The 15,667-nt window shown below is 33.9% G+C and overlaps 2 protein-coding genes across 2 annotated transcripts; both read right to left on the bottom strand.

Annotated features, from left to right (window-relative positions):
* Positions 1-225: 225 nt before the first annotated feature.
* LOC148579224 (uncharacterized) lies at positions 226-2,361 on the bottom strand. The gene has a single exon (XM_088489206.1). It carries the CDS (start codon positions 2,359-2,361, stop codon positions 226-228), a length of 2,136 nt encoding a protein of 711 aa, XP_088345332.1.
* A 3,008-nt stretch (positions 2,362-5,369) lies between these two features.
* LOC107623713 (Zincin-like metalloproteases family protein) lies at positions 5,370-14,955 on the bottom strand. Its single transcript, XM_016326061.3, has 20 exons — positions 14,693-14,955; positions 14,410-14,531; positions 13,979-14,142; positions 13,561-13,651; positions 13,171-13,350; positions 12,306-12,386; positions 11,532-11,612; positions 10,965-11,057; positions 9,865-9,945; positions 9,628-9,790; positions 9,170-9,290; positions 9,004-9,076; positions 8,332-8,439; positions 7,564-7,661; positions 7,445-7,490; positions 7,185-7,281; positions 6,774-6,847; positions 6,580-6,684; positions 6,059-6,139; positions 5,370-5,751 (listed from the first exon to the last, which is right to left on the bottom strand). Exons 1-20 carry the CDS (start codon positions 14,856-14,858, stop codon positions 5,641-5,643), a joined length of 2,136 nt encoding a protein of 711 aa, XP_016181547.1. The 5' UTR covers positions 14,859-14,955; the 3' UTR covers positions 5,370-5,640.
* Positions 14,956-15,667: the final 712 nt, after the last annotated feature.

The following is a 15,667-nucleotide window of genomic DNA, read 5'->3' as shown; positions in this document are numbered from 1 at the left end:
ATGAATCCATGAAGCTCAAGCTTTTAAAACCTGAAGCGTTGTCTACGAGTTTATCGATGCATGGCAAAGGATAAGCATCTTTAGGACATGCTTTGTTTAAATCTGTAAAGTCGACGCACATGCGCCATTTACCTGAGCTTTTCCTTACTATTACCACGTTTGAGAGCCAGGTGGTGAAACAGATTTCTTTGATAAAGTTGGCTTTGAGGAGCTTTTCTGTTTCTTCTAGGGCGCTTTTGATTTCTCCGCACCGAGGTTTCTCTTTTTCTGGGCTATAGGTCGGCTTGTCCTATTCGTGGCCAGTTTGTGGCAGATGATGTCTGGGCTAATGCCGGGCATATCTGCCGGGGTCCATGCAAATAAATCAGCATTGTCTTGTAGTAACTTTATCAGTTCCGATCTCTGTTGTCCTTTTAGTGCTTGGCCGATGTAAGTTACCTGTCCCGAGACTTGGGTTAGTTGGATTTTATGTAGCTCATCTGCTGGCTGAGGTCTTTCCTGGGTGTCTCCTCGAGGATCAAGCTCGGCCAGAGACAAAACTTCTGTGCCATGTATTGATTGGACCTCATTTTGTTTATGGCTTGTGTCCGATCTCTTTAAACTGGAATTATAGCATTGCCGAGCTTGTTGCCGGTCAGAATGTATTGTCGCTATTTTGTTATCTTGTGCCTGAAACTTAACACACAAATGATAAGTAGATACGACTGCTCTGAACATAGGTCTTCCGAGGATGATATTATAAGGACTAGGGCAGTCAACTATTAGGTACTGTATGTCTAAGGTCCTTGATAACGGATTGTTTCCCATCGTTGTCCTTAGCCATATGTAACCTTTGATCGGTACTCTCTCACCAGAGAACCCTACTAATTCTCCGGATGAGGGCTGTACTAGTTTTTCAGATAGATTCATTTTTGAAAAAGTAGAATGAAAAAGGACATCTGCACTGCTACCTGGGTCCAAAAGGACTTTTCTTACCAAAAGATCACCCGTCTGGATAGATATTACCACCGGGTCGTCTGAATTCGGAGCGGCCGAGCATACGTCAGCTTGGTTGAAAGTGATTTCCAGGTCATATGTATTTTTGTTTGGCGGTGTTGTTCCTTCGATTGCTAACATTGCACGGTAGCTTCTTTTTCTTGCTGAGATTGTTTCTCCTCCTCCTGCGAACCCCCCGGATATGCAATTTATGACCCCTTTGGGTGGGTTGTTGTTTGACCATTTGTTGGTGTCTTTGTTGGCCGAGGTTTGCTGACGTTCTTCCTTGTTGCTTTCCCTGTGTTTTCTCCCCTCGATGTACTTATCCAAGAGGCCTTGTCGTGCCAATCTTTCTAGGAGATCTTTAGCTATCACGCATTCGTCGGTTGTATGACCATATTTCTGGTGGAAGGCACAATGTTTGCTTTTGTCGACGAATCGCTGATCTTGGTAGCTCCCTGCTCTGATTGGTGGTTTTATAATCTTGGCATTGAGTATTTCTTTGATTATCTTTTCTCTCTTTGTATTGAACCTGGTGTAGTTATCGAATTTTGGGGTGAGCTTGAAGGGTTTGCCGAGGTCTTTAGTGTTCGCCGATCTGGAAGGTCTGTCATCCTCTTTTCTTGGTCTCCTATCGGTTTTGTCGGCCTCTCGGAGCTCTTCGATTTCCATTTGCCCTGCTGCTCTTTCCCGAAACTCATCCAGTGTTTTTGGTTTGGTCACCGCGATTATTTCTCTGAATTTTCCGGGTCTGGGACCGGCTTTGAGGGCATGTAGGTGGACGGCCGGGTTTAGGTCAGGTATTTCCATGGTGGCATCCGTGAACCTGGTCATATAATCCTTTAAGCTTTCTTGTGGGCCCTGGCGGATGGTACTGAGGTAGTCCGATCCATGTACATAGATCCGAGCTGCTGCAAAATAGTCGATGAAAGACCTAGCTAGCTCTTCGAAGGAAGCGATTGATCCTGCAGACAATTTCGAAAACCAAAGCAGAGCAGCCCAGTCAAGATAGGTAGGGAAAGCTCTGCAAAGCACAGGATCGTTATTAGGTCCGTTAAAAAGCATCATAGATTGAAATTTCTTTAGGTGAGCCCGGGGGTCACCAATCCCCTTATATGGCTCTAGAGAGGAAGGGAGTGTAAAATGCTTCGGCATCTGATAATTTGTGATTTCCTCAGAAAACGGGTTGTCCAAGGTCAGCTTCTCCTTGGGGGGGTTGACACCTAATAGATCGGCTTGACCTTGGGTTGGACCTTTGGAGTTGCTTTCCTCTTGTTTGCTGTTCTGGGTGGATAGCTCAGCTAGTCTCTTGACTTCTGCTTGCAGTTCGGCCAGCTGAGCCATGAGTTCGGCCTGACTGGGTTGAGGAACTCCGTTGTCAGCCATGTCACAAGATTGATGGACCCTGCGTAGAAGAAGAAAATAGAGTGGAAAGTGGAAATAAAGTGGGGTTAGATATCGGGCCCCACAGTGGGCGCCAAATGTTTCGTCCGCAGCGGCCGAGGTTAGTAGCCTTCAGTCGAGCACCTGGATACGCGGCTGAGTTATACGTCGTCCAGGTATAAGGGTGTGAGTTCAGCCTCGACCCTCTGAAACACGGCGGCGGGAGCACCTGCACAAAGCACTCCGACGCTCAAGTAAGTTCGTGAGTTATCAACGAATAAAGAGTAATAATCAGAAGTAAGTGTAGAACCTCCGTCCTTATGGGTGAAAAGGATTGGTTTTTATAGACGTTTTTGGGTTGGTAGTGGACTTAGTAGGTTCCGATATTCATGGTCAGAGCCGTTATTAGTATGGAGGCGTGTTTGAGTGGTGTAGTCTGTTTTGGAGGTGACGGTTTTGGGGGATAAAGTTGTTCTTCGGTTTTGTTTCCGATCTTTGAGGTCGGTCTATAACTGAATCTGTTTTGCCGATTATTGTGTGATACACGTCAAGAACTATTTCACAATAATTTCTCTACTTTAACTAATTAATAATATTATTGTTATATATTTAAAATATAATCATTAATTTAACAACATAATTTTAATATTGATTTATAAAGTACCAAATTTTAAGAAGTAATTGAATATAAATATATAGTATCACTTTTAATTAACTTTTATTGTCCAAAGAAATGAAAACTGAAAAAAAAATAGTAATACCAACAAAAGATTGTGTGCAAGTCCTGTTTACAAATTCAATATCAAGGCAATTTTTCAATAACATAAGGCAATTTTGCATAATATTGCAATAAAAGTTTTAAATTTCAATATTAGGCTTATAGCTATACTATGTGTCATTAAAAAATTCAATCATCAAATCAATAAGATAGTGTGCTTATGCAATAATTTAAATACGCATTAATTTAAATTCTTTAATATAGAACACATAAAAAATATAAAATACATATTAAAAATATATAAAATAAGAAGACGATGTGCTTATGTAATAATTTAAATAATAGTAGCATTTTTGGAAGGAGAACTGTTTATTATGAAATAAAATTGTGTATTATATAATAATATAAATTCTAATGAGATGCTTTCAACTCAAATTTTTTAGAAATCTGAGATATTTGTAATAGAAAAATTCGATTTTAGTAGGATAATTAATTACAAGTAATTTTAAAAGATGCATTTTCTAAGGGTTTTTTTTCTATCTCAAACAAAAAAGATTCATCAAAATAGATTAGAGTCTATATAAATTTTTTTTATGGAGACAGAAACTATACCAACACGAATTGGAACCAGTAAATTAGCTCCATAATTTATAGTAAGGCAAACTAACAACATAAAGAGAATATAGGTTTTGTGAAAGTTGGATTAAGAAAAAAAAAATATTTTTTTTATTAATTCTTTTGCGCAAGTCTTGCAAATAGAAATATTTTCGAAACATATAACAAGCTATCATTTTACTAAAGTTATATGGAGGAATTTGATGCTACCACAAGTTGAATTATTTATTTACTTTGTTGTAATTGGCAAGGTTAACACAAAATAGAGGTCGAGTAAATTAGGAGTTATCTAACAAAGTGATAATGTTTATGTATTATGTAAGAAAAATGTTAAGAATATTCAACACTTATTTTTTTATTGTGAATTTCCTTTGGTACGTCTAGTATATTTGGATGGTTGATTTTAGACCATCCCAGATATAATAAAACAATACTTTGATAGTTGAACAATAATATCTAATAAGAAAGACGATAGAAGAGCCTAAGAAATGGGTAATTATTTTTCCTATATTAATACTTAATTGAAAAGAAATGAACAAATCTTCTAAAATAAAACACTAAATTTAGCAAAAATTATTCATAGATCATTCAAGACTACAAGGAGAAGAATGATGCAGATCCCTCTAGTTGTTAATGACAATGCTAAATAATTACAATTTAAATCTTTTTATATTTGTATCTTTCTTTGTTGCTTTTTGCTCTATTTAGTTATGTTGAGCTCTTTTCTTTTCTAATATATATATATATATATATATATATATACTTCTATACTATATATAATTTATACTTTATATTATGGAAATATGAAAGAATTTATGCCTAATTTTTTTCCTAAAATACCCTATATTATACATATTTATAAAAAAAATAGTTTCTATAATTTGAATCCAAAATGTTTTAGTTAAATATAAACCACTTACCTTCTCGTCTAATTCAATTTTACTACCTTCTCGTCTAATTCAATTTTACTATTTTTGTATATATTTAATAAATAAAAGAGTAAATGAACAAATACTTGAATGGCTATTAATAGTTAATACACCATCATTTAAAATGACTGATTTGATAGAGTAATCTAACCATCTTTTTGGTGTGAAACTGTGAATAATCTAATAATTTCTGAAACTATCAACCGAGATTAGATACAAGTTAAAGAATTGAAATTTACTAAGTATTTTCAGCTTTATAAAATTATAATATAGGTCTAATATTATTATAGCCATAAAATATTGGAAAAGAAAACTTCAGTCAATTTAAGCGACAAACGTGACCTAACGAATTTTATATTTCTGCACAACAAAGTCAACGTTTTGTCCACAAATTAAATTAAAAGTTTAAAACAACCTTTAGAAATTTAGGGCGAAAAGGCCAAACTACATATAACTGGTTCGTTTAAAAAATATATAAAATAAATTATGCACATTCATATTTCATATTTGACAATGATTCCTGTTAGAAATAATTCCATATATAATGAATTACTTTTTAATATCACCTTACTTATCGCAGCAAATATAGTAGGGAACTTTGTATAACAAAAAATGAAAAAATACCAACGTTGTAACAATACAATGCACTTCCAAAACATGGAACAATAATTCCTTGACACATTATTACTGTTAATAAACCCGAGAAGATTCCCTTTGAAACATCAAAGACAAGTAGACACCAGGGAAAATGATCTCAAAGAAAATATACATAAAAGAAAATTCTTAGTTGATTAAGAAGAAAGATGTCCAAAACTATTTGATGTAATAATAATTAGCAAAAATAACGAACTGGGGAGAGAGAAAAGGGGGGGCGGATGTGCTAACTATTACAACGAAGAATAATCTTTAAACAAAAATTGCTGCCTGTGGAAAAATTGAAACTGGTAACTGAAACCTATCAACTGACATTCATTGAAGATTAAGAAAATGTCAACAGATAAATATTGGTCGGTTAGAGCCTTACAGAATATACTTGACTTTATTCTCAATATAAGCTCGAATTGAAGGTTCTCTTCCTAGAAAGTCCGACAACACTTCAATAGAATCCTTTGCTCCTCCGGGGGCCAATACCTGCGAATGTTTCAAATCAAACACATAAATACTAACTTTATTTTTTTGTTTTCCATAGCACCCATCAACCCGACAGGTCAAAGACTAATCCGCCGCAAATTGGAGCTCCATTTAAGAGTTTGTCAGTGGCCAATTAGTTGCTGCATATACAAGATGGAATTCGAATCCCTAACACTTATCAAATGAGTGAGCCGATCATTCGACCAATCTAAGTTGATTAATACTACTAACTTTATGACAAGCTATTAGAGTATCTTAATTTAAAATACAAAATTTATGAAAGAAAATGCAATAGCCATTTTTTTACCTTCTTCCTAAATTGCATGCCAGCATGCTGATTTACAACATCATTGCAAAACTTCGAGGCAAAAATATCAGCAGCAAAAACCTGAAACATTTTTAGGTTCAGCCATGTAGCAATCAGACTAAACGGACACAGAACATGGGATCCAACAAGACAAGAACACAAAAAAGGAAGTGTAGAACTGAAAATTTATGTTTCCTTTTTCAATTTCATCATAATTAAGTCCAGCAAAAATAATTTCAGAAAAGAAAATGCAAACTTGTGTCATCATTTTTATACTATCATACAAAACGAGACAGTGATATATGTATGTAACATTTGGATACAGAACTCATGCTAAATGGTATTCCATGCTTTAGTGTTTCTGTTTTAACTCCAGACTCAATGATCATGATCAGGAAAAACGATTACAACAAACAATAGAAACTAGATATGGATTATTGAAAATGAAGGATGCTCGCAACAAAAATCAAGTGTTAAAAATGTGATGATGGTATCAATTGAAGTATCGGGGTTGTTCAAACCTCACTCCATACACGGCTGTAGCAAGCGGCTTCATAACCAATAACACTAGAAGGAAAACATGAAGCTGGATTGGTTCCTTCTAATGCTGGCAAACCTAACATCACCTGCAGAATGATATTTACATAATTTCGTTTTTCAATTCTTTCATTGCAGATACTGAACTTCAAATTTAACTAATTTTAAATTCATTTACCTTGGGATGAAGATGCTTGAATAACTCCCGAATGTCTATGTTATCCGCAGAATGCATGATTTGATCAAAAAGACCTGATAGCAAGCAGCTATTAAATGATAAATAGATATCGAAAGAAAGTATTCACGTTGTATAATCTTCTCTCTCAACATAATGAATTTCACTAGCCAGCTAGCTAACTCCAAAAAGAAAAAACGATCAATTTCAGTTGCTTGTCTAACCCACAACAGGGACACTTTCACTTTATACTAACAAAACAAGCACATCATGCAAAGATAAAATCCAGAGTTATAATATGCACTATTATGCTCAGGTCGTCATACCAGTGCAAAATACAAAAGCACTACAGTCTAAAAGAAGCTACTAATTTCAATGCAGTTGACTGACAAGATAAAAAACTCAAAAACTTACAATACAGAATCTCTTGTTTCAATTTAAGTGCCGAAAATGAAGCCCTCCATCTTTTGATTGATTCACATGTATCATCCTTTATCGGCTTTGTAATATCCTGCAAGACACAATAAAAGAACAAAAAATTGTTTATACAATGTGTAGTATGTTCAAAATTCTCAGTAGACTTGCTTTAGATAAAGACAGCCTATACTAATAACTACATCATAATCAAGAAAAGCCAAACCATGTAATTATCATAAACAATTGATGAAAATCACCTGATGAAATCCAGAAATCAACTTCAGACAGCTGGTTTCATAACACCTAAAATTTCCACAAGTAGGAAGAGTGAGTATGAGTTTGTGTCTAATCCAACTAAAGAAAGAATAGTGCTTACCAGTTTTCTAGGAGTTGAGCAGGTATTTCCACGAAGTCGGGATCAACACGTAGTCCAGAAAATCTTGCAAACGAGGAGCGGTTGCAAATTTGTTGAATCTAAACATTTTATGAAAAGACTTCAGAGTTATACGTAAAAAATCAAATAAACCAAGCTACACATACTACATCTGGCACCATCAACAGGAAAAAAAACTGCCATTGAAAATTCAAACTACAGACTTGAAAGAGCAATAACTAATCATAAAAATCCAGAAATTTTCACTCAAAATCAGAACCTATCTTGATCAAAAGCAGAGCATGGCAGAAATGATTAAAAAATCCAGTTCCATCAAGTCCATACCCCCTATTGTTGAATTAATATGCTTGTGAAGACACTTGCAAAGAAAAACTTTTGGGTTAACTAGGATGAAAATAATATCCGGAGAAGCTAATTACTTTAGGATACAAGTCAATTAATATAAACTAAAAACTAAGCTAACTCATTTATATGTTACATTGTTTCCGAGAGCATGTGTCATAAGAGAGAACCCTTTTTTCTTTTCATTTTAAGGCAGGACATTGGATAACCAGCAGGATTGGAACAATGTAGTACTAGTTTCTAGAGAAACTGGAAATCCAGCAAATACAAAAAAGCATAGATATTCAGAAGAAGGATCTCAGATACAGAAAATATTCACTTTATTCCCATTTCCAAATCCTAAACAAGGCAATTATAAGAACCACTGCTGATTGGAATCATGCCACATGGATACAAAAGCAAACATACCACATGGCCAAACTCGTGGAATAGACCGACCACTTCGGAGAACCGCAACAACCCAGGACTACTGCTGCCATCTTTTTGAATTTGAGATATTAGTAATGCAACTGGTATCTACATAAACATTAACAGGTGACAAAAATTAAGAGAATAAAGTGAATAATCCTTTTGCATTTTAGATTAGCTATTTTCTTATGGAATAATCCTTTTAAACTCCTCATTTAGCATTGGTTTTGTCATTCCATGTCAGAATTTTCTCATAAAAGTAATGTGCTTGAAATGCTTTGAAAAGATTAAGGAAGCTAAGATCATGTGGTAGGTAGTGTTCAATTTATGCTTTTCAGGTTATGTGTCTGACTCACAGAGCATATGCACTTTTAAGGACAGGCATACATTATTATGTATGTTATCAGATAGGTTATGACCACTTTTTGGTGTTCATTGAATTACATTTTAAGTGTGTGTCCGTCTGATATGAAGAAAAGGATTTGACAGCTCAAAGTGCCATGAGAACATCTACAAAGGAAAGGTAGAGAGAAAAACTCCAAATACATAGAAAATGATGCTTTGCTTACCTAGTGGGTTAAGGCTTTGTTATTGTTTTGTTGTTCTACATAGGAAATGATGCCAACAGTTGAAGAATTAGAAGAGATTTTAGTCTATCGAATAAAAAATAACCTGCTGTTCCCCACTGAGTGTTAATGCACTGTTCTGGAGAGCCATGACACAAGTATGACCATATTTCCCTTCCCTGTAAAAGTGAACAATATGAACCCATTCTTCAACAGATTATCAAACAACGATCAATGCACAACTATAATTTTAAGTAGTTAAAAGTAGCAACCTTGAAAACAAATCAAGGTAGCAGTAACCTAAGATTTCACTAGAACCTAAGTCAAATACTGAAAACACTCGAACATCAGAATGCCAAACATCAGCTCCTGCTATTTCCTCAAACCTTAAACCTGCACAGAAAAAGGAGTCTCAATGTATATTTAGTAGTTATTTACTAAATAGAAATTTTAAAAACTCGGGAGATCCAAAGGAGGTTTATATAAAATTATTTTAGTTTGAGAAAAATTACATAACCATTCAAGTGGTTAATCAAGTCAAACAAATGGATACCCATGAATGAACTACTTTAAAAACATTATTGAAAACTTGATAGCTAATATTTCTTTAACATATTTTCCGAAATTCGTTTCCAGTTACTTCCACATGAACTGGATGTCTGATGTCTGATATCTGATGGTCAAGGCAATAATAACATAAGGACAGACAAATTGTCAGATGTAAAATTACCAAATAGATCTTGAAGAATTTTGAAGATCCCAGATAGAACTAAACTTATTGGTAAGTATTGATTGAGCTCGCCAAAGTCAAGATCATAATTCTGGTCTTCAACCCGTTTTACATAATACAGCAGGTCCTCAATTCCAAATGGGAATTCCCCTTCCTCCCTCTTCTGAAATGATCACACCAAATCTGTTAATGGAGTTATAAATTCAGGCAAAAAGCATATACCAAGCTTGAACAAACCTTCAAATTCTTCAATGTATCAAGTTCCTTCATGGCCAGCTCAGTTAAACTGGTGGATAGATCCTCCAGGAACTCAAACACCTGGATGAAATTAAAAAATATATATATAAAAATAGAAGCCAAATCAAGAAATACAGAAAAGCATCATAAAAAATCTGAGGAAAGAAAACTATGCATTAGCTATATTAATCCATTATATTACACGTTAAATCTGATCTATGCCACAAAGGATTGACTGTTGTTGATTATACTAAACTCATGGAACAGCAACACAGCAAGCAGTAAGGCCACTTGCTTAAGCACTTTAAGATTAAAAACTTTTTCCACAAGCATCCCGCGTTAACGGATCCGGAAAAGGGCCGCACCCAAAGACCTAAATAATTAAGCCACTATCAAAAGACCAAAATAGCCTCCCCCCTCTTTTCTCTCGCTTGCTCGCTCTCTCTATCTCTCTCTTCCTCCATGGCACTTGTAAAAATGAAAAATGTCCCATAAGCTAGAATGAATAGCTTTGAGAGAAAAGTGCTCTAAAATGAGCTACATCATAAAAGGATCTTTTTTGCAAAGCTTAAAACAGATGCTCCGGGCCAGTCCAGTTCTCTTTCACTAATGTTTTCTACAAGAGCAAATGCCCCAACATGATTTAAGAGTTAAGACTTAGACTTTTTTTTTTTTACTAATTTCAAGATTTTTTTTTTTTACTAGTTTTTTGTAACCTTTTCCAAAACGATGTAGTTGGCTTCGACTTGCTTTAAGAGTTAAGACTTACAAGAATGATGACCATCTCAATGGTTTAGCACTCAATAATTGTTTTACAGTTCAGAATATTTGCAAATTGCTGAATGTATTCATCTAACAATATCCCTTGCGAGATGTGAAAAGGTGAGTACAGAGAGAGGAAGTGAAAAACTAAAAACAAATTTATATTTTAAATATAATTTTTATCGGCCAAACATAAAAAATAGAAGCTCAAATACAATCCTCTTCCAATAACTACAGAAACCAAAAGGAGATTTTCATGTCTTCATGATCTCATCTAACTGGCTCTCTAGTGCTTCTCGTGGCTAATATATTAGTATATTTACTGAAATTTTACAAACCTTCATAGGTGTCTTTGCCATTCTAACATCAACAGCATACTCTGCATAGTTTGAATAGCCAAGTAAACGAGCATATTTATGGCGCTGTTGCACCTAAATCATGCCAATGAAATACAATCATCAACAAACTTAGTAAATGATCTTGATAATAAACATGTCTAAAAACAATCACCAAATCAAGAATCATAAAGTGCAACATGCTCCTAAAGATGCTAAAATAAAACCCATAATTAATTCAAACTTTGGGAAGAATAACTAATTGAAGGTAATGCTCAATTGCTCATCATAATAATATACAGATTGACAAGTGCAATCTATCCCTATAAATCTAATAATCTAAACTTTCTTAACAATTATCAGTAAGTCATAAAATCACTGAAACAGAGAATATTGAATTCATATGAAATAACTTACTAAACTTTTATCAGTAATTTAAGACTTTAAGTACGATAACTCGAACTTGCTTGCATGTCAATTAACTGATACAATGGTCAAATTACGAGAACATTTTTCAATTTCTATTTAAAATATAGGAACATTTTGGGTAATGTCATCAGTGAAAATTACCAGATTTTCCAGAATAGAAAGATTGGCCTCTCCACATCTATTCCCATATGCCCTTGATACCATCCGTCTTGTAGTTCCTACCTTCATGAGCTCAATATAGCAGTATAAACCTGGTTAGTACACTTTTTTAAAAAGAAAAATATAAACAAGACAACAATGGAGGGAGGGGGGAGGAGGAGGGGAAGTTAGAGGCTTTTCTTTCTGAGAAGATAAATAGATAATATTTGTTCTTATGCCAATGTAAATATTCAAGTGCTCTAATATAGAAATATTTTTAGTCAATAAATCCCTTTGCTAGGTGCCTTGGGACCATCTAAGGACCCCAAAAAATATGTTTGCTACAGTGTTAAAAGTTACATTAGCCAACAAAATCTACAAAAGAATTAGAAAATAATAATCCATTGAATTGTTCATAAAAATGTATTTTAAAGCAATTCATTGTCAAGTAAAACACACTAATGCTTCCTGCAAGAGGGATTTACAATAATAAAACAATGACGGGAAAGTGTATTCTGGCTTTTTGGTCCATGTCGAAGTCACAGGGAAAGTAATCTTGCACAATCATTTCAGAAATTCCAAAACAAGAACACTTGACAAGGAAAGTAGATCATTTTTTAAACAACAGAAGATACTACTTGAAAAACCAGCCGTTTCTCATCATTGGTATAGAAAGTGTAAAATCCAATTTAACATCTATTTTCAAGCAATAAAAATATAATATTTATTACATAACAATTGAACAAACACTACTAGAATATACATCATCCACCATACCTTGCAAAATTCAAGAACAGCTGCAACATGATGACTTCGCAAGTATATCTTCAACTTTCCATCTTCAGATTTATCCAAACACTGGAGGAATGTAATCGATCAAACAGTGTAACAGTAGCGGAAAAAGAAATGTTTAATAATGGAAGGTCATGCACTAGCAGTAATCAGCCTCCACAGAAAGCGCATAAGGGCTTGACTAGCGTTAAATCAGGTATATTATGCTTATCTAGGGCAGTCAACTAACTATGCAATCAAAAGAACTGGAGACAGAACTGGCATTGTGCATTAATGATGCTTTGGCCCATTATTTGTTATTAAAGATGTTCTCATTGATCTCAAACCTTAAATTCCAGGTTGACTAACTTCCTTAAGTATTTTTCAGGTTTGATTTTCATAAAATATCTCCTTGAAAAATTACTCTTTAACTTTTTCATGTTTAATTCATACTTCGGAGCTATATTCATTCATTATATTACTTCCTTTGTTATGGTGTTCTTGTTCGAGAAGACAGAAATTTAATTATCTGGAGAGAAGGTTGAGGGTAATAGGTCACCCAGGTCCCCTCCACTCCCAAACCGGATACCAAGCCATACATATGAACAACATGACTATCCTTACTTCGATTATTTTGGGCCAATCACAGTCACAAGGGCACAATGTCTGAGTGTCCGAAAAAATTAAATATCATGAAATTTATGTCTAACAGCTAAAAGTAAACAAGATATCAGAAATAAAAATATTGAAATAGCTTAAGTGCAAATAGTTGGCTTGGAACGTAGCCAAAGAAGCAGAACTGAAAAGGAAATATTTCAGAAACATTCTACTCGCATTAAATGGATTGTAAGAAGAATAAAAATAATTAAACCTTGAGAAACTCTTGTGGTAATCCAGCTAACTCTGCCTCATTGAAGGGAAGAAATTTGCTATCGTCATTGAGATTTTGGATATATCTAAAGCTTAACTCATCAATCTGAGCTCTTAGACGCAGCAATTCTTCTCTTTTGCTTGCAGTGAGGTTCAATCCATTTCTCTCAAAGTCTCTCACCTGTCACTGATTATGAAAGTATCAATATGTGGATTTTGTGGTTTTCATCAGAAAGTATATTAAATGATGAAATTTGTGCAGTTCCTTTAGCAACATAGAAACAGTAACAAATTGAAGCCAATAAGTTCCAGACAAAGTTTCATCAGAAGATAAATAAAAAATAATTAATAAAAAAAAAAAGACGTTATAGACACTTTTTTTAGTACTTACCAGAATCTGAACAAAGCATTTGGCTTCAGCATTTATCCACTCTCCCTTTGTTGCAAATGCTTTAACTACAATATATACATCTTCGCGTTTGCTAGTACATTTGCATGAAACCACACAGCATTCAGTTTCATAAATCGTGTTATTAACAGACGTGATCTTGAAAAGACAAACTAACAATATCTGCAAAACTAACTATGGTGTGACTTGCAAGATCATTCATAATGATATGCTATGCATGCAGTTTAACAATATTGCGAGCCTATCCTCGCTGTCAAGAGAAGACAATACAAGCATCATTAAATCCTGCCTCTACCACTTGTCTTGATAAAGCATTCTTGCCCCATCAAAAACACAGGGGAGTAAAAAACAGAGTTATTTTAAAAAAAATGGCATCTTCTATAAACCACCAGTAGCGAACCTGCACATGTCAATATGAGCATCTATCCTTTGCTCTGCTTCAGCACTTGCTTTGCGCACATCCTCCCGAGTTGATACCATCTTTGGAAACACACAAGACTGGATCAACGGAAATTGTTGCGCTTGAAGTTCTGCCAGAGGTGATATAACATTCGAGTACGTAACCTGAGGCATTAATCAACACAATTAAGACAATCAGCTTACAAATATATACATAATATGAAGGAGGAAAAGAAAAGAAAAGAAGACATTAAATGCACTAACGCAACAGGCCAACAGTTGTTACAAACATGCATACAACAAAATTCTCCTTACTTTGCTACCTAAACCACCACACTAATGAGTAACAGCATACATAAAAAATTAGAAATTTCAGAACATAAACAAATTCAAAATTTCCAAAACAAATTATCTTAATTGAATCGAGAGTACCTTGTCCAATGGCACAGCTGCAATAGAATCGTGGACCTTGTTTGACTTTGCAATAATTTGATCAGTTAACTTGAGAATCTCAGATGCAGTTAGGTTAACGCGCACATACAAACCCGCGAGATCTACAAAGTTTCACCAAAGCAATCTTTTCAGTAAATAAAAATTTCAAAAAAAAAAACTCAATTTTCATGACACAATTTTTTCTTCCAAGTTGCTGAGAAGTGAAAGTAATAGTAGTGCACAAAAATCTTGACGTGTTGGAAGAGAAAGAGAGTAAGAGTACATTTCTTGCTTGATTTCTTCTCCTTATGGTACTTGATGAAGGTGAGGGCGAGGTTAGCGGCGATTGCGACCACCGCAGCAGCTCCGGTGAAAGCGATCACGCGCCTGTGACCTTTCTTCTTCATCTGTTGGTCCATTTTCTCGCGATTTGCTTCACTTTCCGCCATTTTCTCAGCTCTGTCTTTTTCTTGCTCAGAGGGGGGCGAGCGCGGGGGAAATGTTATTTTGGGCGGAAAATATGGGATGATGCGATTGAAATTTATTTGACGTGAATTTCGAGATTCCAAAAGAAAAAATAATAAAATAAAAGATCATTCTCTTTTGAACATAATTAAAAGAAAGAAAAAGACAGGTATCTGACTTTTTTTTATTTTAGGATATCGGTGTTAACAACTTAACATACATACACTTAGATATTTAAATTTTTTTATTTTTATATTTTTAATTAATTAAAATTTTATTTATTTTTAAGATAAAATATCAAAATATTATTTATTTTAAAAAATTTAAACATCTCATTAATTTTTAATAACTTGACATAAACTCTATTAAACACAGACATTTAATTAAGTTAATGTGTTTGTATATAATATATACACATTTTAGATACAACAGTAGTTTAATATAAGTGTTTTTCATATTTAATTATATTTTAATAAAAATTATAAAATATTTTTAAATATATTTAAATATCAACACATGTTAATCGTTCTTAATTTTATTCTTTATTTATATTTTTAAAATGAGCTTAATAATAATATATATTATTATTTATTAACACAAAAATATTATTTTAAATATTTAATATAATTAAAAAATATTTAAAATAATTAAAATATTAATTTATATTTTAAAATAGTTAAAATTTATTAAAAAAAATTGTGTGACTGCGTGTTTTATTTCATGTCAGTGTTAGTGTTTATTTGGACCTCATTAAGTTAATAAAAAAGACTTTTTTATATTTTTTAAAATTTTT

The sequence above is a fragment of the Arachis ipaensis genome, chromosome B10, assembly GCF_059453495.1.
Source record: "Arachis ipaensis isolate K30076 ecotype BB chromosome B10, ASM5945349v1, whole genome shotgun sequence".
NCBI lineage: Eukaryota > Viridiplantae > Streptophyta > Magnoliopsida > Fabales > Fabaceae > Arachis > Arachis ipaensis.
This window is presented reverse-complemented; position numbering and strand designations above follow the sequence as displayed.